The sequence below is a fragment of the Elephas maximus genome, chromosome 2 (assembly GCF_024166365.1).
Source record: "Elephas maximus indicus isolate mEleMax1 chromosome 2, mEleMax1 primary haplotype, whole genome shotgun sequence".
In the NCBI taxonomy this organism is placed as follows: Eukaryota; Metazoa; Chordata; class Mammalia; order Proboscidea; family Elephantidae; genus Elephas; species Elephas maximus.
The window spans coordinates 199,698,212-199,722,862 of record NC_064820.1 but is presented as its reverse complement, the minus strand read 5'-3'; the positions used below and the strand labels follow the sequence as shown (position 1 = coordinate 199,722,862).

At 44.2% G+C, this 24,651-nt stretch overlaps 1 protein-coding gene across 2 annotated transcripts; it reads right to left on the bottom strand.

Annotated features, from left to right (window-relative positions):
- Nucleotides 1–143: 143 nt before the first annotated feature.
- On the bottom strand, nt 144–13,554 carry LOC126070348 (T-cell-specific guanine nucleotide triphosphate-binding protein 2-like). 2 transcript variants are annotated; one of them, XM_049874469.1, is made up of 4 exons: nt 13,281–13,554; nt 12,665–12,862; nt 10,786–10,915; nt 144–1,714 (listed from the first exon to the last, which is right to left on the bottom strand). In XM_049874469.1, exon 4 carries the CDS (start codon nt 1,692–1,694, stop codon nt 450–452), a length of 1,245 nt encoding a protein of 414 aa, XP_049730426.1. In that variant the 5' UTR covers nt 1,695–1,714; nt 10,786–10,915; nt 12,665–12,862; nt 13,281–13,554; the 3' UTR covers nt 144–449. The 2 variants fall into 2 exon arrangements, with proteins under 2 accessions (XP_049730426.1, XP_049730427.1); XM_049874470.1 differs by lacking the exons at nt 12,665–12,862; nt 13,281–13,554 and adding an exon at nt 11,335–12,315.
- Nucleotides 13,555–24,651: the final 11,097 nt, after the last annotated feature.

Below are 24,651 nucleotides of genomic sequence, written 5' to 3'. Positions count from 1 at the left end.
GGGGAGTTAAAAAAATGGAGAAATTGTAAAAAAAAAAAAAAAAAAGTTGTCAAAATAGTAGACAAATATCTTGCTCATTGACATTTAAAAAAGACTAGATTAAAAAAAATAATAAAAAAGAAAGTCAATGGATAACAGCCATCTCAATTGCTACTAAATGTTTATTATCTGAGTAAAAAATGCATGTACAGAATACTTCATAGCACATGGGAATTAATGGAAAGAATGTGGCGTGTTTCTATGGTGATTCAAGCAACATACAGGATGGTCAAATCCCCATGCACAACAATAAGCATTCTTCCTCTGGAAAGACATCTTTCGCCTTATGGAAGAGTTAGCTTGGGTGTTGAGAGGAAGAGGACTCCCCCCATCCGTAGGCCACAGGACCTGAGACCCATTTATTCTTCAGTGAAGCAAGTCACCCCTCCTCCCCCTCATTTTCTTAGAATTCAGCCCTCTAAAGTCTTTTGCAAGATAATTTTGGCATCATCAGCCACTGTGTTGAGGAATTTCAAACGTAGAAGGTAGACTTTGACAAACTGGAAGACAGAAGATGGGAGACCGCCATTCAATGAGCAGTAGGACTCAACACATTTCTTGGCTTTTGCAACTATTTCATCATCCTTCACAAGTGATTGAAAATCCAAGGACTTGATGGAGCTTCTAATCTCCTGCTCAGGTGTGCCCAACTTCTGGGCAATCTCTTTGATGGATTTATCATCCAGACCAAAATGGCTTCGGTAAAGTCCCAAGCACTTTTCCTGTTCAGGGGTATCAAAGCCATAGACGAATGGCATGAAGGGGATAAGGGCCAAAGCTGCTGTACTCAGGGCATGCAGCCAGATCTTCCCCTTGAAGAAATCTCTCTTCATTTCAATGGCAGAGTCCGATAAGCAGGGGATCAGGAGCGCAAAGGTGTGGCGCTTGTGAGAAGGGAGCTCCATCAACAGTGTCTCCTCCAGCCTTGGGAAATCAAAGTCAGCCAGGTCAAAGTTGGAGACCAAGAAGATGCATGGCTCAGGCACGCCAATGTCACTGAGATTTGCCAGGCAGTGGTCTCTGATCTGCTGAAGGACTCTCTCCTTTTTGAAGGACTTGGGTTTGCTTCTCTCTTCATTATATAAATCATTGTCCACCTTGGTTCTAACAAAGTAGAATTTTTTTCCGTCATTCTTGATTTTCTGAGCCAGTAGAGCATCACTATAGGTGAAACGAGTAGCAGAAATGATGATGAAGAAGTCATATTTGGCAAATTCCACTGTTTCTAGATAAGTCTCTGGAAGGAAATTGGGGGTTCCACTTCCAGGCAAGTCCCAGAAGGTCACTTTGGGATATTTTGGATGTTGATAGGGAGTTTTCTCCTTGGTAGTCTCCACAACCCCAACACTAGCAGACTCCTTCTCTTCGTGACTCAGCCCTCTCAGGGCATTGATGAAACTGGACTTCCCAACCCCAGACTCCCCTATCACAGCCACATCCAGGGGAGCATTCTGTGCTTCCACAAGTGATTTTTGAATCTTTTCAACCATATCTTTTAGCTTCCCCTCCCGAAGGTCTGCTTGAATACCCTTCAGGGTTTCTTGAGAGAGGATGCCTCCTGTGTTATTGATTAATATGGAGTAGTAACGGGGAAATTCAGAAGACAGTTGCTGAAACTTCTTTTCTGTTAGGAAAGTTGAGATAAACTGATCCATGGCAGTTAACTGTGGGAGGTCTGGGAAAAGTAAAGAGGATATGGGGGTCAGATGAATGAAGGAGCAGAACTAAACATAAGGTCTGCTTGGAAAATGTAGTGGTCTCAAATGCCCAGTTCCATTATAGCACACTTATCCATATTACTTTGACTAACTCATTTTCCCTGAGACTTTACTTTCCACTTCCGTAGAAGAGACTACCCATTTCTTATGCTGATTATTTCTATACTCCAGGAGTCAGCCTCTCTGACAGTGTGGTAGAATAATGGCCTCCAAAGTTCTCCTCGTCCTAATCACCAGACCCTGCGAATATTTACCTTACATGGCTAAAGAGACTTTGCTGATGTGATTAAGTTAAAGTTCTTGAGATGGGAACATTATCCTGGGCTCAATACAATCACAAGGATGTTTTATAAAAGGGAGGAAAGAAGGTCACAGGTAGAAGGAGTAGATGGAATGATGGAACCAGAGGTTAGAGAGATGTACTATGAAGATGGAGGAAGGGGTCAAAAGCCAAGAAATGTGGGTGGCCTAAAGAAACTAGAAAAGACACGGAAATGGATTGTCCTCTAGAGTTTCCGGAAGAATCCAGTCCTGTTAACATCTTGATTTTAAATCACTAAGATTCATTCTGGTCTCCTGACTTCCAGTACTGCAAGAGCATAAATTTCTGTTATTTTAAGCCACTAAGCTTGTGAAAATTTGTTACGGCAGCAATAGTTAACTAATATAGACTATATATGTGTTTTTTTGAAACCTCAACACAGAGCCCAGCACCCTTTCATTCCTCAGGCCAGCACAATAGTGAGCACAGAAGACTTCCAGGCAGACCTCACTTTCCCTGCCCTGCAGGAAATCAGGGGGCAGGACGAGTCTTGAGGGAGAAGACAGGAGACAGAGACAAGCCCCTTAGTTATCCTGCTCCCCAGGAGGTATGCTCTATGAGGGACATAAACAAGCACATAAATTCTTGTAGTTATAACTGTTGCACCACAGCTTAAAGCCTGTCTACCGCACTTCATAGATTAGTTTTTGTGGACTTTAGGACATGTGACAGGAAGTGGTCTAGGAGGTAAACAGAACCTCTAGTTTTCTGTATTAAATACAGGACGGTTTGGAAACACGGATATCTGATTAAACTGAGGCAATTCAAGAAAATTATTGCTATATATTGATGCAGCCTTATATTCTTTCATGATGAGCAAGGAAGATGATATAGGAAGCTGTGGATTACAAAAAATTATACACATAGAGTAGTCACAGGGTCTACCATCAAGTTTTTTACAGTTGGAGCCTGCTCACTGCCCACCACCCGCTTCACTTTCTTAAAGGGCAATTTTCAAAAGGAGATAAAATTATGACTCTTATATAAATATACAGTGCACATATGCTAAGGATTTTATTTACTCATTATTAATGAAGAAACAAGGCAGATGTTACAACTGATAAGGAGAATCCCAAAGAACAGAAACATTAATAGCTCAAGAATTATTGAAATGAATGTGAAAATGGAAGCAAAATTGCCTTCTTCTACAATGGAAGAGGTATATCAGTTTAGCCTGCACAGATTTTATTTGCATGCCTAAAAAAAAAAAAAACCCAAAAACCAAACCCATTGCCGTCGAGTCAATTCCAATTCATAGCGACTCTATAGAACACAGTAGAGCTGCCCCATAGAGTTCCCGAAGAGTGCCTGGTGGATTCAAACTGCTGACCTTTTGGTTAGCAGCTGTAGCTCTTAGCTACTATGCCACCAGGGTTTCTTTGCATGCATATGGAAGAGAATAATTTCACATTGCTCCCAGTTACTAAAAACTTACAGACTCTAGTGACTCAGGAAACCCAAAAGGGTATGTGCATTGAGCTTTGCATAGTGGAGACACCCTATAATCTTTCTGTTCACTCCAAATTTTGTTACAACTTCCTCATAAAAAGAAAACCTGTCTTTAGACAAAAGCATCCTCCTCTGCTTGCCAAAGACCAGCCTCCTCTCTCGTCCAAGTGTGTCCTCTCTCTCCCTCCCACAAGCACAGTCCAGTCCTCACTGTCTTCCCAAGTCTTCCTTCCACTCACAGGCATGCAGAACATGACGTTTGCCCAGAACTACCCAGAACTAAACTTTGCAGAAGAATGACCCTCAAGGTACCCACCCGCCACTCACTCCCTTAACTTCTTAGTCATCCCACAGCCTGATCTTGCTATTAAATGTTATGGGTGGGATGAGTGTTAGGAATTTAAAAAAAAAAAAAATCTGCTTCTCAAAATTTCATGTAAGCCATGAATGATTCTATTTTATTATTTTTCTCTGCCTTCTGAATTAAGAAATTTGGAGACCTCGGAGCTGGAGAGTTTAACGAACCATCTGTGGAACTTAGTGAGAATCTACTTTACGAAATCATATCAAGTTACTTCTTAAATTTGACACAGGGTTACTTTTCAAAATCTGGCTCTAAACTTCACTCAGCAGCAGAACTTGAGCTTGCCTGTTTTCCTCAGTCTTCCCAGAACTGGATCTTTCCAAGCTAATGTCTGCTATTAGTTTGGGAAAACGATTGTAACTACTACTAGGGTGGCTTTCACTTATGGTAAGGCATTCAGATACACCATAGTTGGGCTCTGGAAAGCCTGAATCTCACTTGCAAACACAATTTTTATCTGTCAGTTTGGCTAGGCCATGGCGCCCAGTTGTTTGGTCAAATACTAGTCTAGATGTTGCTTGAAGGTATTTGGTAGATGTGATTAAAAATTTCAGTCAGTTGACTCTAAAAAAAGGAGGTTACCTTTCATAATGTAGGTGAGCCTCATCCAATCAGTTAAAGGTGTTAAGAGCAAACACTGAAATTTCCAGGAAAAGAAGGAATTCTGCCTCAAGGCTGTAACGTAAAACTGCCTGAGCTTCTCTAGCCTGCAGCTTGGCCTACTGAATTCTGAATCAAGAATGCTGCAGCTTACAGCCTGCCTCCTGCCTTTTTGGATTTTGGACTGGCCAGCCCTCATTAACTCATGAGTCACTTCCTTAAAATCTATCTGTATACCTATCTACGTGTCTATCTACTTGCCTACCTACCTATGACTGACCAGCTGACCTTACCTATCTATCTATCTGTCTATCTGTCTGTCTGTCTATCTATCTGTCTATCTGTCTATCAATCCATCATGGATCCATCATGGATCCATCGTGGATCCATCTACCGATCGATCCATGGATCCATGGATCCATCATCTATCATCTGTCTATCTAATCTTTCTATCTATCGATAGATAGATCGATCGATTGGTTGATCTATCCATCTATCCATCATCCATCTAATCTCTCTCTCTCTCTCTCTATGTATCTATCTCTCTCTCTATCTACCTATCTCTCTCTCTCTATTTACCTACCATCTATCTATCTGTCTATCATCTATAAATATATGGAGTCCCTGGGTGGTATAAATGGTTAATGTGCTCAGCTGCTAACTGAAATGTTGGAGCTTTAATACCACCCAGAGAAGCCTCAGAAGAAAGTCCTGGTAATCAACTTCTGAAAATTCGCCCGTGAGTTGCAGCAGACTAGAAGGGAACCAGTTATATCTATATATCTACCTCCTATTGGTTCTGTTGCTCTGGAGAACCTGACTCCAAATCTGGGAGTTTTATCAAACAATTCTTAAGGAAAGGGAGGACCCAGAAGAATCTGGGATCATGATTTTCCTTTAACTGCCACACCCAAAGGCCATAGTTTAGTACTTGACACATACAGGACACTTCTTAGATTTTCAAGTAGTTGAACAGAAAGCTTAAGCCTATTCTTGGAATTATGGAATATATCAAATAATGTACTTATGTGACTTTCATTGCCTCTGGCCTAAGGCCTCTGGAAGGAGATAGACGCATATTTTCAGAGCTTTGTCTTCTTTGACATGTCAGATCAAACTTGGGGGGAACCCAACTCAAGACCATAGAGTTGTCTGACCAGAAACCACCAGAGATCTCTCATTCCTCTCTCTCACTCTCTGTTGCTCTCTTTCCTTTTGCCTCTCTCCCCCTTAAGAATTTGGGCAGTTGAATCACAGTTTCTGCAGAAGCAGGTCTGGGAAGCTATATTGTGCCAGGGTCCACTGATAACAGAAAACATCTTCACTGTGTGTCCCCCGTAGAGAGGACATGCAAGCTTCTGGTATTCACTGGCGGGGAAATGGTTCTGTGGGTCTAAGCTCAGGTGAAACCTGTTACATAAATATTTTGAATATCACCCATGGATACCTAGGCAAAGTCAGAGACCTGTAGAGATAAGAATAGAAAAGAGTCAATGACTGAAAGAAGCTAGGATGGAAGAGCCTGGCTTCCAGGTAGGGGAAGTAAACCTTGCCTCTGTCCATTCCTTTCTCCACGTCCTGTGTGTGAGAGGCCCAAAGGCACAGCATACCTGCCCTTGTCCTCCTGACTACTTACTGACCACTCTCTCCTTGTGCTGGTTAAGGGCACTTTCTTCTGTGCCTTTAACTAAGCCTCAGCTAGAACAATAGAACAATAATAGGACTATAAAATCCTTGTCATCTAGTCAATTCTGACTCATGGCCACCCCATGTGTTACAGAGTAGGACTGCTCCATAGGGTTTTCTTGATTGCAATCTTTATGGAAGCAGATTGCCAAGCCTTTCTTCTGTGGTGCTGCTGGGTGGATTCGAACTGTTAACCTTCAGGTTAATAGTCAAACACCAACACTTAGCTCTACCCAGGAACCTTAATTTGTTCAGAACTTCTACAGTGCCTGCACATGCATTACTGATTCTCAATAGGTCTCAATGAAATGAGGAATCATTTTACAGATAATGAGGCTCAGACACAAATCGGTGGAACAGCCTTGGACACCGGCTGGGGCAGGAAGACCCAAGACCTCTGCCTTCTTCTAGGGCAATTATTCATCTACCAGACGCCCAGCTCCCCTCTCTCTGAGACCTTCCCTGGCCATGGCCTTATCATCAGATAAACACCTCAGGTTTCTCCCTTCAATCCCCACTTTCCATGAAAGACCTCTCCTCTTGGTCACCCCTCTCTTAGCTGGCTGCTGCATCTGACCCTCACTCTCACCGACTCTGCTCTTACCTCTCCTTCCAAAAATGGCAAATCTAATGCACATACAGTTTTCCTGTTTTTTTTTTTTTTTTTGCAAATGCCGACTGTAGCAAAAAAAAAAAAAAAATCGTGGTGGGCAGAGGGACTGGTGAAACCCTTGAGACTTGTTTTGGGGTGGCTGAGGGGTGCTGAGCAGTGGCAGAGAGAGATCTGGAGACCCTCATCATGAATGACCTGCATGGGGCTGTGCAGACCACAGGACACTTGTCCTGAGAAGTGTCATTGCTGTTGTACATCCAAAGACATTGGGGCCCAAAGTGGGGACCACAAGTCCCAAATCTCTCAGTGGGAGGAAGACTGGGATTCACAATTCATTTTCTCACTCCAATTCCAGTGTAAGGGACAGGAGGCTCTTATTTTCTTTCAAGAAGGGGGACAACATTGGACTTTGATATAAGTGAACTCCAAAGCAGATAAACATTTGCAGCTATTACACCAGCCGGACTCCAAAAGGGAATATCTTATGCCAGATTGGTCCAGGTAAAGCCTATTTGCAAATGGCATCTTCAAAGACAGACTACATGTAGACCGAAAACCTCCAGCAACTGCTTTCCATATCCATCCAATAAGCCTCATTCTCCTTTGAAGTTACCCTTACCTGCCTCCCTGTCCCTTGAAGGCCCTGTGGTCTCCAGCCTGGATTCCATTCCATAGCAATGGCCCTCACTCTTTTCTACAAGGAAGATAAGTGTGGAGTCTGAGGTCAGCTGTCCCTTGAATGAGCCCCAAATCCTTGATCAGAATGCTGTGGTCACTGAGATCTAAGGTTCTGGACTCTCCCTCCTGTCTGTTCTCTTTTCCCTGCCCTGGTGCCTTGTCCTTTCTGCTCTTGTAGTCACCACAGAGAACAGGACACAGGAACTGCTCTTGGAATGTCTCAATAAGGCGATGACTAAAATCTATGAAAAAGATACTGTCTTCGGTACGTGAGCTGAAACAAGCGTGTTGCCTTGACTGACCTCAGGTGGAAAGATGAACATTGGGCAATTTAAATTTATTACTGCTCTGTGCATGCCCCTGAGTGACTGTGGAAGTACTGTATTGATTTTTGGGCTTAAATAAATTAAATTTTAATGATTAGGCTAATTCAAAAAATAAAGAATCTGTGAATAATGAGGACTGACTACTCAATTCAAAAGACTGTGGTGGTCTATGAAGGGAAGAGGAATGTGTTGGGGAAAGGGACGAGCTATTTTTACATGAGCTCAAAGTCACAAAAGGCAAGATAATTTTATAAGGGTAATAATAATTTTATAAGGGTAGCATCTGTCATTTCCCAAGAAACAGATACCAGGCAATTCAGGGCCACATCACAGCAAAGAAAGTGGGCGAGGGTTGAGCCCTACAGCTCTATACAGATAGGGTCTTCCTATGGGTAACTCTAAAGAGCAGATGCCTCCGTGCAGCCTTTGGGAAACTCTTTCTTCATCCATTCACTCCCCAGGCATCTCTTCAAATCTCAAGGTTTAGAAGGCCATATATTCACAGACAACTCCCAGGCTCACATTCATACTCCAGACCTCTCCCCTGAACTTCACCCTCCTGACTGTTCCCTTCTTTAGAAGGGACTTGGTGTGACTCCATCAGCTCTCTTCTGGGCTGGCCTAGATTGAAATCATGGGGTCCATATGGCCACACTTTGTCCCAGAAAACTCTGCAACCAGCTCTTTCTCTTTGGGCTAACCCAACACTCACTTTTACATTTCTCAGGCTTGTGTCAGATACCAGTACACTGCCCTGTAACAGCACTGTCCTCTGACTCCTTCCCCAGAGCTCCCATCTAAGCCCTCAGTGTGAGCTTCAGCTGAGAAAAAGCTCCCTCACTGGGCACTTGGGGGACACCCTGACATGTCCCCCAATATATTCCTTTCACAAAGCTCCTCATCCCAACACTTTTTATACTTCTACACTGGTGAGGGCTTTGACAGTCATCAAAGGGAACAACAATCGTCATGACCCAGCCAAAAGTAAGAGAGAGTAATCCCATTTTAATGTTCTGTTCACTTACCATTAGGGACTGCAGCCTGGAGACAGAGGATTTTTATGTATTTGTAAACTGAGCTTTAAGCCATAGAAAGGAAAGATAATTGAATAATGAGAAGCCCTTTCATTCTGACTGTGAAAGAAAAATCAAAATACCAGTTTTTTATTTAAAACAGAAAATGTGTAAGGCTGAACGAGCAGTACCTTGCATATATCTCCTTCCAATGTGAGACCTAAAATATGGGGTGTCTATGACTCAGTCCTAATTCTGCTGTATCGACACTCACTCCCTTGGCTATCAACATGTCCTATGATTCGAATACCAGGTATATGCTAACAACTCCCCAAACAACTCCCATATTATATTTATAGCTCTGACCCAGGCCTCTCCCTTGAACTCCATATCCAAATATTCCATTATTTACTCAACATCTCCCACTTGTAAGTCTAAGATTATCTTGACCAAATGAACTCCACTAAAACGTAGTTCTGGAACAATCTACCCCTTCAAGTTTAGCTCCTTCCACAATCTTCATTTCAGGCAACAGCAATGTCATCCTCCCAAATGTGAGGAACCCCCACCCCCAATCCTGTCATACTCTACTTTGGCTTAACCTTCCAAGCGTACTCAAATTCAACCAGTTCTCCCCATTTCACCGCTACCACCCAGTCCTGAGTCACCAGCTTCTCTACCTTGGATAATTACAGAGAGCCTCCTAGAAGTTATCCTGCTCTGCACTTGAGTCCCCATAGTCTTGCTGGTAATAGCCACCAATGACCCTTCTAATAAGGGAGTCAGACCATGAGACTCCCCTCTGCTCACAACCCTCCAGAGGCTCCTGCCGTACTCAGGGGAAAGATAAACTCCTTCCAAAGCCTGACTCAACCTGATTCCAGTGCCCTGACTGCATTCATCTCCTGCATCCATCCTCCCCTCTGCCTCGCTTTGCTTTGTCCCCATCAACCTTGTTGTTCTTCCAGCATGCCAGATCTGTTTTCTTCTTTATCTCCTGTGGCTACAAAAATGCATGACAAATATGCTCAGTATATACTTGTTACATGGACAGAGATGGAATATGTTTGAATGGCAGAGAACAGGGAGCCAAGCAAATCCCCACCTTTCAAGACTCCACATGCACAGAGAGCACGAAGCCGAGATTCTGATGAGGCATACATAAGCCTTCTCCTTGGAGGTCATAGGAAGACTCTTACATTTGTAACAAGCAGAGAGAATCACTCACCTCCACATGATTTATAGGGAAGAAGAGTAACTGAGTAGATGAGAAAGAGAAGCTTACTTGGAGGGAACTCCTATACCCCCCTGCAGATCAACTCTTAGCAATGCTTTTCATGCTCTCCCCACCCCCTGGGCTCCTTTTTACCAGGTTCAGTGGGTTTGCCCACCCCACAGTGCTTGGGGCTTCAGGGGACTGGCCTGGGGATGACTAATGACATGCTGAGCAGTGAGCAAGGAGCTGGATAGAAGAGAAAGACAAATACACAAGGCCAGAGAAATCCAAGACTGGGAAGGTGCAGAGTGAACCTCAGAATGACACAGGTCTGGGGGACGAGGGGAAGGAGACATCAAAACTTCATGTCCTGGAACCATTCCCGAAGACAACTCAGCAGACATGAAAGGGACTGGACAGTGGGTAGGAGAGAGATGCTGATGAAGAGTGAGCTAATTATATCAGGTGGTCACTTGAGACTGTGTTGGCATCTCCTGTCTGGAGGGGGGATGGGAGGATAGAGAGAGTTGGAAGCTGGCAAAATTGTTATGAAAGGAGAGACTGGAAGGGCTGACTCATTAGGGGGAGAGCAAGTGGGAGAACGGAGTAAGGTGTATATAAACTTATATGTGACAGTCTGACTTGATTTGTAAACGTTCACTTGAAGCTCAATAAAAGTTAATTAAAAAAAAAAAAAAAGTTCATGTCCTGAGAAAATTTCAATCACACAAGAGCCCTTCCCTGAAATTCAGACTCTATACCTCAGCTGAAGTTATATGTGAGTTTCTCTTCACTGTTATTTTCTGCTGGGACAAGCAGGTTGGAGTTGCTTGGACAGTCTCTTTGCAGGATCCCCAGAACCTTGTCTTCCAGCCTCTGAGAATGTGCCCACTGCATGTGAGAGAAAAGAAATGAGAAGGAAAGTGAAAAATTCACACTGATAAATGTTTAGATGTGTATCTATACAGTCATTTCTCATTTCCTCCTCTTAACAGCCCTTCATGAAATTCTAACTAACCCCACCTTCAGATGAAGGATCAAAGAACTCTGGGGGGGGGGATGAGAGACAACTCCAGGCTGAGACACATGCACCTAGGTGTCTTGTTTTCCTCCCAGGCAGCATTGAGGACTCGTCTTGCCTGGCCCAAGTGGCTTCTCTGCCATCCCCTCACCCCCTGAGCCACCTGCAGAGGGGGCCTGATCTGTTTGGATGGAATCACAGCTCTCCACCTGCCCTTCCTGCTCTCATCCCCCTCAGGCACCAAAGCCTGTTTCCGGTCGGTACAGGTCCAATGTATTTTCTCACTTACCAGCTACAAGAAGAAAAGAGATTTCTGGTGTCAAAGGTGAGCCCTGAATATTCCTGCTGAAATGGCAGAAAATCCTGAATTTTGTGAAGGGTTCCCTGCAGTGCTCAGCCCAGGAATGCCTCACAAGCGAAATGCAAGTCCTGTGTGCCTGTGTGGTCACCGCAGAGAGAAAGGGACTATATATAGCCCCTTCCCTGTCTGGGTAACAAGGATAAGTGTGTGAGGCAGCAGGAATGACTCACAGCCTCGTCCGCACCCAACCTTTCTGGGAAATTGGCCAAATGTGCAGGGCTGCATTTATAAGAAATGAAAATGAAACTAGGCTGTTTTTCACTCCTTTATGAAGAGCACAAACATTTCTAGGCTAGCTCCTTCCACAGTCTTCTCCATTTCAGGCAACAGCAATGCCATCCTCCCATCTGCAAGGAGTCTCCTACACAATCCTTTTTCTCTCACACTCTGCATTGGCTTAACCTTCCAAGTCTATCCAAATCCAACCATTTCTCCCCATTCCTGTCACTACTGCCCAGGCCTGAGTCACCATTGCCTGTACCTGAGATGAAAGCAGATAGCCTCTCAGAGGTGACCCCACGCCCTCTGCCATGTCTTGGTACAGTGAGTGATTGCCTGCCTCTTCCCCTAGAAACTGACAGTGACAGCCAGGTGACAAGCCAGGTCACAGGTGCTGGTGGAGTAAAACAGCTAAACAAATGCCTGAGAGGTGAGGAGCTGGTGAAAGTAGATGCTGGCCTGCAAGAGACCATCTGGCCTTCACTTCTACTGCTCAAATCTAGGTTCATAGGGTTGCAGATCTAACAAATAAAAAGTATGTGATACAAATTAGAAAAGAGCTTAATGGTATTCTAGGAAAAGAAAACAGCAGGTGGAACATAGCTGAAGATTTGTTTGTTGGAAAATTGAAATAAACAAGTCTCAGAAGTTGCCAGAGATGTCTGAAGAAAGGGAAAGGAAGAACCCACACCTTCAGACATTATGGAGAAAATCAGAATGTAAAATGTAAAGGAAAGTTCTAAGGGCTTTAATAGGGAAGGGTCAGATCACCTAAAACCAACAAGAATTAGACCACTCTCAGGTTTCTCCACAACAATATTGAATGCAAGAAGAAAATGGAGCAATATTTTTGAAGTACAGAAAGAACTTTACATCTAAGCTCTTAAATTCAGCTAAACTATCGTTTAAATGTGAGGGTATAGCAATAGTATTTGCAGGCAGATAATGCTTCATTATTTTTCCAATGTGGTCTAAAAAACAACGTTTTACTTTCTCCCAGGGGCTGTGCATTGACTGAGTTCTGTTATGTGATTTGTACCTGAAGTGTTTTACGCCTTTGCAGTCAGATGGTGACTGTGCTGAAGTCTCCTGAAGTCTTGAGGGGGCTAGACCTCCAAGATGGCTTCTTTACTCGTGAGTCTTGTCTTTAGTGTGCCATGAGCACTCAGTTGTTTTGGCCCGAAGAAAACCTTCTTGGCGGAAGTCCTCAATCAGAGATGTATACATCTAAGAGATCCTGCAAGAGACAGGGGAAGTAAAATCAATAGTTGCCAAAACCAAAAAGAACACCTGGGACCATAGCATGAGGCTCTGAGAAGTCAAAAGTTGGACAATGCGGTCCCTGTCCATTCTTGAACTGGGTGTCCAGGTGAATCAAGTTACACAGCAACCAGGAGAGACAACTACCAGATGCCCAATGGTGGAACTCCCTGCAGTGACAGTCACCACTTTGAGACAGCTTTCTATTTTCATATGGCTGTATGAGACCCATGGGCATCAGGAGAAACATTCCCTCCACCCCAGTGATATGCCTTGGACACAGAGGATGCTTATGAGTGTATGAGTTTTATTGCTGCCTTAACAAATGACCATAACTTAGCTGTTAAAGCAACAGAATACAGAGATGGATTTGACCCAAGTGCCATGATACTCACCCATTCCTGTGAGGAAGATCAGTGCTGGAGCCTGAGGCCAGCTCCCCTTGAATGAGCCAAAATCCTGAGCCTGAATTCTGCTGTCATTGAGACCTAAGGTTCTGAACATTCCCTCTAAAGGTACGGTCCCTTCCTTGTTACCAGGATCCTCTTTGCCTGTGTAGCCACCACAGAGAGAACAGACACAGAAATTGTTCCACGTCCGTCTCAAGAAGGCTAGACCAAAATATGTAGGGTATTTGTACTATCCTGGCTCCACCCCAGACCTTAGAGACGGGCTGACCTCTTAGGGAAAAGAGGGAGGAGAGAGGGACTCTGGCTTTTTCTAGAAACCACCATGTACTAACAAGAATAAGAAAGTGAAAGCAGCTCATGTTTATTTCCCTTCCCCAAAATATAGTCATTTCTAGGAAAAGAAAGTGACAGGCACCTTGACTACCTGGGTTGTCATCTTAAAGTTCACTATTTTTGTGGTTCAGGGAGAGTTGAGAACAAGAAGTCACTCGCTGAGACCCTAAGTACTGCAGGAGTCTTCAATAAGCAGAGTTTGTGCTCAGGGTCCTGGAACAAGATTTCGGGGCCTGTGCAATGCCAGGGAGCCCCCTCTTGCCCTCACTGCCAGCCCTCGAGGTCTTTTACCTCCACAGGAAGTGCTGGGCTGGTGAGCTTTCCTCTGCCTCCCCTGCTCCTATTCGCTGAGCTTTGGAGGGAGAAGCAGCCACTTGGTACCATAGGAACAATGGAGGGAACTGGGGAGTCTGCTGTGGAACCTCTGACTGTGGCATGATTCCTTCTCATCATTGCCCCTGCGTTGCAGCTCCACTAGGGAGTTGCCTTCCTCCCCACTCCTCTGTGGAAATGTGACATAGGTCTCAGTGCTTCTCTAGCCATGCTCAGGAAATATTCTGTCTCCTGTTCACATTCAGGTAACCAGGAGTGCAATCAGTCTAATAAATAACCTCAGACCCATATAAAGTTTAAATCTCCTTACACCAGCTAAGTTCCACCCCACACTGAGAAAATTTCAGTATGAACAAGAGAAGAATCAGCTTCTCCTATGTTTCTTCCTCTAGTCCTCCCACCTTATAGGGGTTGGGAAGACAGAACTATAAATGCAGGAAAGGACTCACTCACTTGGTACAGTTGCAGCCTGTCAGCCCTTGATGCCCTTTGGGTGGTGAATGTTCCTTTGACCCTCATGTAGGAGGGAACATGGAGGTTCCCTCAGACATTCCTATTGGGATCTCCGGGATAGCCAAAGACAAACCTAGGGCCTCCTATCCCCTCCTTGGTCTCTGCAACAGGTGGGAACTCTGCAGCCTCCTTCTGCTGAGGTCATCTCGATCTAGAAACACAGGTCCACCCTACTGGGTTCTTCCCTGCCTTCTTTATTGTTGGCATAAGTTGAAAGCACACTCCCATAAAAAGTGCTTCCTAAAGTGACTCTTCCATCCTTCTCAACCTGTCAGCTGTCCTTCCTGATCCAGGCAAGGAAGTCATAGGTGGTAGAGCCAGTTTCAAAATCCCTGAGCTGCATAAGGCTTCACAGCTTGGAATCAGCATTTTAGGGTGTCTGGTCATTCTCCAGAAACAGACCTCCTCTATCATTCTGTTAGAGTCATACAGTCTCACTTCCCGGGGTGTCTCTCCACAGTTCTCAAATGTCCTGGGGAGCTTTTCTGGATGCTCCCATTATAGGCTGAGGGAAGGAGAATCTCTGAGAGGTCCAGTGCTTGCCCTAGGTTTCATAGCAAGTGGTGAGTAGTGCTGGGATCCAACCCTCCACCTTCTCATGTCTGCCTGTGGGCCAGTCAGTTCATGGCCAGAATCTGAGGGTACGGAGTGAACAGCACAGGCAAGTGCCTACGGTTGTTGGTTTGTAGCCTAGTGCACATCTCAGACATTAGCAAAACGACTAAGTGTGTTGGATTAGGTCATCCCAGGTATAGACAGTGCTGCAGAGAGGAGCAGGTAACAGGTCTTGTGACTGTGGGGTTCTGTGGAAGGGGTCTCCTCAAGGCCATGGTGGGGGATGAGGAGGCACAGCCATGTGAAGGGCTTTTCCAGACAGCTGGAGCAACAATTGTGAAGGGCAAGGCACAGGAAAAAATCAGGGCAAACAAGATGCTGGGAGAAGCCCCTGTGGATGGAGCAGTGAGGCTAGGATGAGTGGGGAGGCAGCCCTCAGGTCAGTGTACAGAGACTGGACCATGGAAGGTCTTACAGGCCATGCTTATTATTTTATATTTTATCCTGCCACCATACTACTTTCAACCTAAGAGTCTGCACTGACACCCTGAGCACTTATCTGTGGGCCAGGCCTTTCTGGGGATTTAATGTTGACATTGCACATAACTCAGCCAATATTAGAGCTCTGGAGGTGGCAGAGGCCAATCTCAGTCTGGCCTTGAACTAGACTGGAACGGGGTCCATCTCTGTGAAAATTCCCCCAGTAAGCCTCACCTTTAGGATGAAGAGTGTGAAACCCTGTGTGTGCCATGGAATTAACCTAATTTCTGGATGTAGAAACTGAAACCTGCACCTTATTGAGATCCCTCTCCTTGGGGCTTTGGAGTCCAGGCAGAAGGATTTAGATTTAGAAAGAGCAGAGCAGTGAGCATGAGTGGTGCTGAGTATTTGACTTGGAAAGGAAATCCTGGATGATCCCACTATGGTTTTCAAGTTCCCCTTCTCTTGGTGTCTCTTTGCCTTCCAACAACAATGCCAACTTTCCACAACTCAATCCTGTCTTTCCTCAGCCAACTGTGCGTGGATTTGAATTTTGGATGGTGCCAGAGGGAAATGCCTCTGCCTGGGAGGACAATGAACCTTTTTCCTGGAAAGGGGTAACATTCCAGGAAGTTTCTGCTGACTTCTGATCATGGTCCCCACCCTGTTTCTAGGAGCTGGTAAATGAGAGGCCATCTAAGATGGCAACTTGAATAGTCACTGTGCTAATGTAAAGACATTAAAAGGTGGATCCCTGACACCTAACAAAGTCTCTTGAGTCTCAGCATGGTGATGGCCTCCTGAGATCAGAACCAGCCTCAGGTAATGGCTGGGATAGCCTGGAATTGTGAGAGTATATCAGTGCTGTCCTGTAGGTTTTAAGATTTAAATAAAGAAATACTCAGATTTGTCATGCATAAACTAGTTTAGTTTACTGCAAGTTAGTCATGGCAAGGACACAAGTAAGACCTCAAGATATTAATTTCAAACTAAAGAATTAGAATTAACAATTACAATGTTAGTTCAGTGGTTAGAGTCCAAATCTTTAGAGTTCAGGCATTTACCTTTAAGAAGTAGTCTGGGGAGGAAGGCTTAACCATGGATTGAACTTGGCAGAGGTCTGTTGTAGCTAGGGTCCAAGTCGGTGGTGGTGGACAGAATCTCAGTTTCGAGTCTCAGTTTTAAGAGAGAGACTCTAGAGGGAGACACCATCTCTGCCTTCTTTCAGTGAGTGAGCAGAAGTTCAGTGCTTATATACAAATTTCTCACATTGGCCTCACATGAAAGGGCCAGTATGACGTCAAAGAATAATTTGTTACGTCTTCTCTCCCGGGTTAGTGATTAGTTGAAAGTCTAATTTTTTCTACAAGGTTGGAGATTAGGGGGGTTGTTTAGACTTATGTCTCACAGCTAGTTTATAAGAATTAACTGTCTTATGTTTCTTTTACCACAGCACACCAGGTCAAAGTCAACTTAAAGTTTGTTTACCTTATTCTTCACATACTTCTATGTTTATACATCTAAGTTCAAAACATTTCTAAATAACTTTCTAATGACTTACAGTTGATCATTAAAGAGATTCACAAAGTAGACATATTTCTATTTCTAAATTCATATTATGAGTGCTTATACGTATGTGTTTTGAAAGCATAATAGTGACTTATACCTTATGTGATTTGTGAGCATCATAGAAACATAAAGAACAAGTGCCCAGGGTGGACCACTCAGCGAAGAGGGACCTGAGGGTACGGATTCAGGGATGAGGGGTCTAACTACCCTTTTAAACCAAAGACCCTTTCGGTTAGCAACCAACCTCTTAACCACCACACCACCAGGGCTCCACTGCCATTTTAGTCCCTCTCAATTCAAATGTTTATAAAAAGTTTAGTGGAGAAAACTGTCTCTGCTGCAGGGTACCAGATATTTCCTTCGTAGGTGATGTTAACAAGGTATGGGAGGGACTTTTCCACCATCTTCCTAGAACAAGCACCAGACTCCACATCTGAGCCAAGGCAAGGTTTCACTTCTCTATGAGTCTCTGTGTTTGGGGCAGAGGAGAGTTGAGTCTGGCATGAACTGCATAGAACCCTGCATGGGGAATCCTCTAATCCGTGTTCTTCATTCTGCATGTCTTGGATCATCAAGACTATTTAGCTGATTATGACCAGCATTAAAAAAAATAGCTAACGGAATGAAATGGAATGGAGTTGAACAGATTAGAGTGTAGAGGAGCTCAAAGGCAAATTGTTTTTTGATATTGTCATTTTAGGTTTGTGTATGTGTTTCTCTGTGTGTCTCTGTGTGTACACACCATGCATGAGTGACAGTGGGTGTGTTAACATGTGTAAATCTGTATGAGTGAGTCTATGTGTGTACAAACACTGAGTATGAGTGTGTCTACACACCAAGCATGAGTGCATATGTGCGGGAATGTGAACATGCTTCAATGTGAGTTTGTATAAATATGTGCACAGATTGACTGTGAGAGTGTGAAACAGCCTTGCCAGGCCACAGTAGGAGCAGAGAATTGTCTTCTTTGAATCAGTCCCTAACACCTGGTGACTTGGGGACACTGGAGCAGCTAGATTTTTGTGATGGAATAATGATCAATTCTTTAATCACTACCTTGAAAGAGAGTAGAGAATTTGAGAAGCTACTCATCCCCAAGATATGGCCAATATCACAAGTCTTATGGAAACCCAGGGAAGGTCAAAAGAGACTTCTGAATTCATACATATTACAGCATTTTCAATATTAATTTGTTCTGTGCTCATGGACCAGATGAGCTCTGTTAAGTTATTAACAGGGATAGAAGAAGGAAAATTATTAGATTACTGTTACAAGTCTGATCCCTTCCTAGTCATCAAATCTTTATTACAAACTAGGAGAAACTAGAACTATGTCACTGTTTGTAGCATGAAAGACAGAGGGGCTTTTGGAACTCGTAATGTATTTGGGAGACTATTTTTTCACTTGATCTGTCAGAGAAGAAGTCAAGGTGAAATGAGTGCATGGGGTGGGTTGTGATCAGATTTAGACAAACCAGGGAGAATGATTCAGGGGCTTCTGCCCACCCACCTATTCTCCTTTCTGACTGGCATGGCCCCCTGGAAATCTCTGGCAAGAACACTAAGCCTGTTTTATCACTGCAAAGGAGTAGCCTCAGATAGAAGCAGAAGCCATAGTTTGTACCAGTGTTAGAAGAAAACCTCCTGTGCACAGCTGGAGCAGCAAGCCTGGAACTCTCCCAGAAGACTGAATTCTTGGTCCTGGACAGCTGTGAGGCCTCTCAGGACCTTCATGCCCCTTGAGTGACCATTGACTAAAAACCTGGCTGTTTTTTGAGAAGGGACCAAAACAGAAATTGAGGAAGGCTGAGGATACCAAGGCAGGGAAGAGGCATTCTTAGGGAATTAAGAAGATACGAAAAAAAACTTTTCATACTTTATTATTTCCTCTGACCACCCCTGACCACTACTTCCTCTTTCTCCAAGATAATCCTCATGAGCAAACTGTACAATGCACAAGTGCTATCTATACAGAACTTTAACCTGACTGAACAGAGGCAAAAATAAATGCAGTTGGGCTTAAGGACAAGAAGGTTATCCTGACATCGCAGAGCTCCCTTTCAGCTTGCCACCTGCCCATTCCAGAAAGCCTCCCCAGCTTGAACTTAGCCCAGGGCTCCATCTCCTCATGTTTGACCAACTTTGCTCCTTCATGCATCCCATACCATCATGCTACTTGTCCCTCACCCAGCTCACCACCGCCTCCTCTTCCTTCAGGTGGGGGGCATCACCCCAGCTGTCCCTTGGACCCACAGGTCTTTCCCAGGGAATCCCAGGGGGAGGACTTTGAAGACTTACTGTGGGCTCAGGCCATAGGGTCTTATGGTTCTGATGCAGAGGGATCTGTGATGGTGGTTTTTCTCACTCTCTTCCCTCACTCTGAACTCTGGACATTTCTCTGACCATTCCATTAGGCACATCCATCTCTTAATGGGTGTAAATCCCCTATAACAGGTTCTGAGAGGTAAGGACACTTCATGGTAATTTTCCTTACAATTGCAAATGAGTGAGTGGTGGGATGGGGGGTAACAGAAAGTGGTGGTTTCCATTCCCTGTCAAAACTAGGGAAGGGGCACCTGGAAAGGATTAAATTACAAGTGATGACAATAATTAGACTAAGATGTCTCCAAGGGAAGGACTTCAGCATTTGCCGTAATCAGCCCATGAAACTGGAGATTTGGAGTTAAACAGGATCATCTTCCTCTCCTGTTCAGACAGAAACATGGAATCACACTCCTGGGTTCAAATCTTGGATCCCTCTCTCACTAGCTGTGGTATTTGGGGCTTGCTTCTTAACTGTAAGGCTGTTTCTTAACCAATAATGAGGAATAATAACATCAATTATCTAATAGGTTTAGGGAGCCCTTGTGGCACAATGGTTAAGTGCTCAGCTGCTAACCGAAAGTTCAGTGGTTCAAACCCACGAGCTGCTCCTCAAGAGAAAAAAATTGGTAATCTGCTTCCATAAAGACTATAGCCTAGGAAACCCTATGGGGCAGTTCTGCTTTGTCTTGTAGGCTTGCTATGAGTTGGAATCGACTCCACAACACACAACAACAACAACAATAATAGGGTTTGGGGAAGATTAAATGCAAACAACACAGCACAGACAGACTCATAGACAAGAGATCTTAATACACTGTGGTAAGATAAGAGGTTGGAGGGAGGAGGAACAGAAGAAAGTCTTCCTCAGAGATCCTACTACCACCAGAGAGTATTCATGGAGGGATTGCCTTGTGTCTTGCAGAGAGCTTTTGGATCATACCATGTAAACCTCACGAGAGTTGAATAGGCAAATGTATAGAGAACAAAGTGTATTAGTGCTTACTGGGGGCAGAAAGAACAGAGAAAGGGGAGTTATTGTTTCGGAGGCAGTGAGTCTCTGTTTATGGTGATGGGAAATTTGGCTATGCTTATGGGTGATGACTGCACAACATGAATAATGTAACTGATATCACTAAATTGTACACCCGAACAATGTTTAATTGATATATGTTGTTTATACATATTTTTACAATTATATATATTATATATATATAGTCATGGATTAAATAGTGTCCCCTCAAAATATGTGTCAATGTGGCTAGGCCATGATTCCCAGTATTGTATGGTTGTTCTCCATTTTGTGATCTGAAGTAATTATCCTATGTGTTGTAAATCCTAACCTCTGTGATGTTAATGTTAATGGGAGTCCTGGTGGTACAGTGGTTAACAGCTTGGCTGCTAACTAAAAGGTTGGCAGTTTGAATCCATCAGCCACTCATTGGAAACCTCATGGGGGCAGTTTTGCTCTGTCCTATAGAGTGACTATGAGTTGGAATTGACTCGATGGCAGTGGGATGATATTAATGAGCCAGGATTAGAGGCAGTTATGTTAATGAGCCAGGACACAATCTACAGGATTAGGTTGTATTTTGAGTCCATCTCTTTTGAGATATGAAAGAGAGAAGTGAACAGAGAGGAGAGGGACTTCATATCACCAAGAAAGAAAAGTTGGGAGCAGAGTACATCCTTTGGACTGAGGGTTCCTGTGCTGAGAAGCTCCTAGATCAGGGGAAGATTGATGATGAGGACCTTCACCCCCCTGCATCCGACAGAGAGAAAAAGCCTTCCCTGGGAGCTGGGGCCCTAAATTTGGACTTCTCGCCTGTGAAAGAATAAATTTCTGTTTGTTAAAGCTTTCCACTTGTTGTATTTTTGTTATAGCAACAGAAGACAACTAATATATACAGACAGAAAGAGAGAGGGAGGTGACACGGCAGCACCTTAGCAACTCTCACTTGTAGCCCTCACTTTGCTAGCTTCCCTCAATTCCAGCAGAATGAGCTGGGGATATGCTCTGGATCCCTCCACAGTGAAGACACATGTCTTGAGACAGAGCACAGGGGCTAGTATAAATGTCATCAGCACACTCTTTGGCAATGCCTTGTAAAAGGAGGAAGGACAGACTGAAACCAGTTGGCCAGCTTCGGTTTCTAAGTTTTCTAAAATTCTATCTCTTTGGAATCACAGGTGAATGAAGTGAGTCCAGAGGGGAAAACATTCCTAATTTTGGTATATTTTGAGAAAGTTTGTGATAGTGATCATGGCAAGAGGGCAATCTGGGGGATACATTCTCCTGGGGTCTCTTTGGATGGTGGGGAGCCCTTTCCAGTCTTGTTGGGGATGTACACCTGGGGGAGATTGCAGTCATTAGCAGGTGCCAGTGTCCTCCTCATGCCCAGTATTTGCCACATGGACAGTGAAGCCCGAGAAAGGAAGCTTCCAATGGTGATGTCAGAGTTCAACTGGGATGTTCTAGCCCCAGCAAGTGGGGAAAGTTTCCTGGAGAGGCTAAGGGAAGAACATGAAACCAGTATGAGCAGTTGGCAAAGAGTGGACACTTGCCCACAGCTTTTTCTAGAAGCAGTACTCCCCTGCACATAGATTCATAGCAGAAACTTTTGGCTTCCCTCCCATCCTTCATATGGGGTCATTTTTACCAGGTTCAGTGGGCTTGCCACTCCATTCTGCTTGGGGGCTTTAGCATATTGGTCCCCCTGCAATCTTACCTGGAGGATGACCAATTGCATGCTTTGCAATGAACAACCAACACAGAGAGGAGGGAAGGAACTACACAGGAGGACAGGGGAACCTGAGGAATGGTGGGCACAGAAAGACTGCACAATGACAGTCTGGGGGACAAGGGGATCTTCAACTACACAAAATCCCTACACTGTTGTTCAGATCCTATTCCACGCCTGATGTTATTTGTGAGCTTCTGTTATCCATTAATTTTGCTGTGACAAGCAGGGTGAGGTCAGATCAGGCTCTTTGTAGGATTCCCAGGACCATGTCTTCCAGCCTCTAAGTAGGTGCCACAGTGTGTAAGCAGGAGATAAATGGAAAAGAATGTGGGAGATTTAATAAAACCTTAGATGTGTAACTGTACATATGTGTCTCATAGCATCCTCCTAACAGCTCTACAAGGATGGTCTAATTATTTCTTCCATCAGATGAAGGATCAAAGAATTCTAGAAGTTGAGATCCAACTCCAGGTTGAGAGACATGCAGCAGGTGTATTGGTTTGTCAGGTGTTAGGGTACCAGGACCAGGGAAGGGAGATCCCCAATGATGCCTGGGAGGTCACCTAGCCAAGACAACTAGGTGGATGAGGCTCTCCCAGGGCTAGGGGGCACGAGGGACAAGGGGGGAAGGTGTGTGTGAGTTTCCAAAGCTTTCAGTGAATGAGGAAGAAGCATTTGCCATCATAAAAGACTCTAACTTTTCTCTCTTTTCAGAGTGCTATTTTTTATAGCTAATTGCCCACATTGTCATCACTTGGGCATGAATAGTCCTGGCAGGTCATGGGGTTACAGAGCCCTGAGAGCTAAAGATTAGGGACTCAGTCATATCTAATGAATGAGTCAAACTGCCATAAGAGGTTCCGGAGAAAACTGGCAAGATAATGAGAAGGAGGAAGCAGTGGGAGAAGGGTGGAGGAGCCTGGAGTCCAGAGCCTTCTTCTGAAGACACTGCTCTTAAGGCTGGAGACAAGCCAGTTAGTTTACAGATGCAAATTTCAGTCACATGTAGTCTTAGGAAGACACTCAGTAACTACAGGTCTCTGCTCCCATTTCCCAGGGGAGCCACGGAAACATGAAGGCATCTCAGCGAGAAGCACCAAAGGCTACCAGCTCTCCAGTGGCTCATGTGCTGTCTTTACATAGGTCTAGTCCCTCTCCTGAGGTCAGCAGAATTGGACTTCATCCATAATGAGTTTGGTAAAAGCGTTAAGACCCCACCATTTAACAGCTATGCAAGAACTGTTTCTTTTAATGATAAATGGAAAGACAATTAGCATTAGGCAGAGTAACTGCCCAGGATAATTCAGGTTTACCTGGGCCTTTCTCTTCAAACTCTGTCGCTCTTGATACATGGATCCAGCCTGTTGAGTGAGAGGGAGCCATACCTTTCATCCAGGAATGGGTGAGGCCCCACAGGACCTCTGGGCATTATGGCCGCAGTTGTGTGTTGTACGTACAAAGGTTTGAAGTAGTCTTTCCAGACAGTTGCACTGGCAGAGTGAAATGGCCTGGGGACACTGCGTGAAACCCAACTTTTCTTATTTCAAGAAAGCTTTTGTATCACTTGCGACATTATCAAGGAAGTGATTTTGCAAATAAAAGTTTTTTCTAAAGTAAAAAATACTGGCAAGGGGGTCCACCCGTGACTGAGCCAATTTTCTCAACACGTTTCAGCAGTTTTTCCTCTAAGGTCTCATCATCCCCCTCAACTGACAGCAAATAGGGGGACCTAATGTTTTGTCTTTATTTGTTCCACAAACACTTGCAAACACTTGGCCATGTTTTCCAGGGATGCATCATCCAGCCCAGTGAAAGACCTATAAAGTGCTAAGGCCTCCTCCAGCTTCTCTGCATCGTTATCATGAATGAAGCCCACAAATGGGGTGGTGGTAGATGCTTCAGTCTTTAGGGCCTCCAACCAGACCTTCTGCCTCAAGGAATATCTCTTCTGGTCAGTGGAGATGCCCTAAGACTGTGCAGGGAGAGCATGAAGGTGTGGTGCTTGTGATCTGGAAATTCCCTGAGAAGGGTGGTGTTATGGATTGAATTGTGTCCCCCAAAATATATGTTGTAAATCCTAACCTCTATGCCCATGGTTAAAATTCCATTTGGGAATGGGTTGTCTTTGTTATGTTAATGAGACTGAATTAGTGTAGGGTGTTTCTTAAATTAATGTCTTTTGAGATATAAAAGATATTAAACTAGCAAGCTAAAGAAGCAGAGATGGGGAAAGAGAGATGTCAAGGCACATGAAGATGGCCCAGGAGTAGAAGCTCTTTTGACAAGGGCATTCCTCCAGAGACTCTCAGTTCTTGAAGTCCAAATTCAAAGCCTCATCACTCCACCCCTGCTTTCCTAAAAAAAAAAAAAAAGCCAGTAGGTCTTTATTATCTCATTCATTGTCTTTAATATTTTCATTTTTATTGATATAATACACATAGTAGCAAATTCAATGGCACCACTTAGCCGATGATGGCAAAAGATATACTCCCCACCCACCCATGTAAA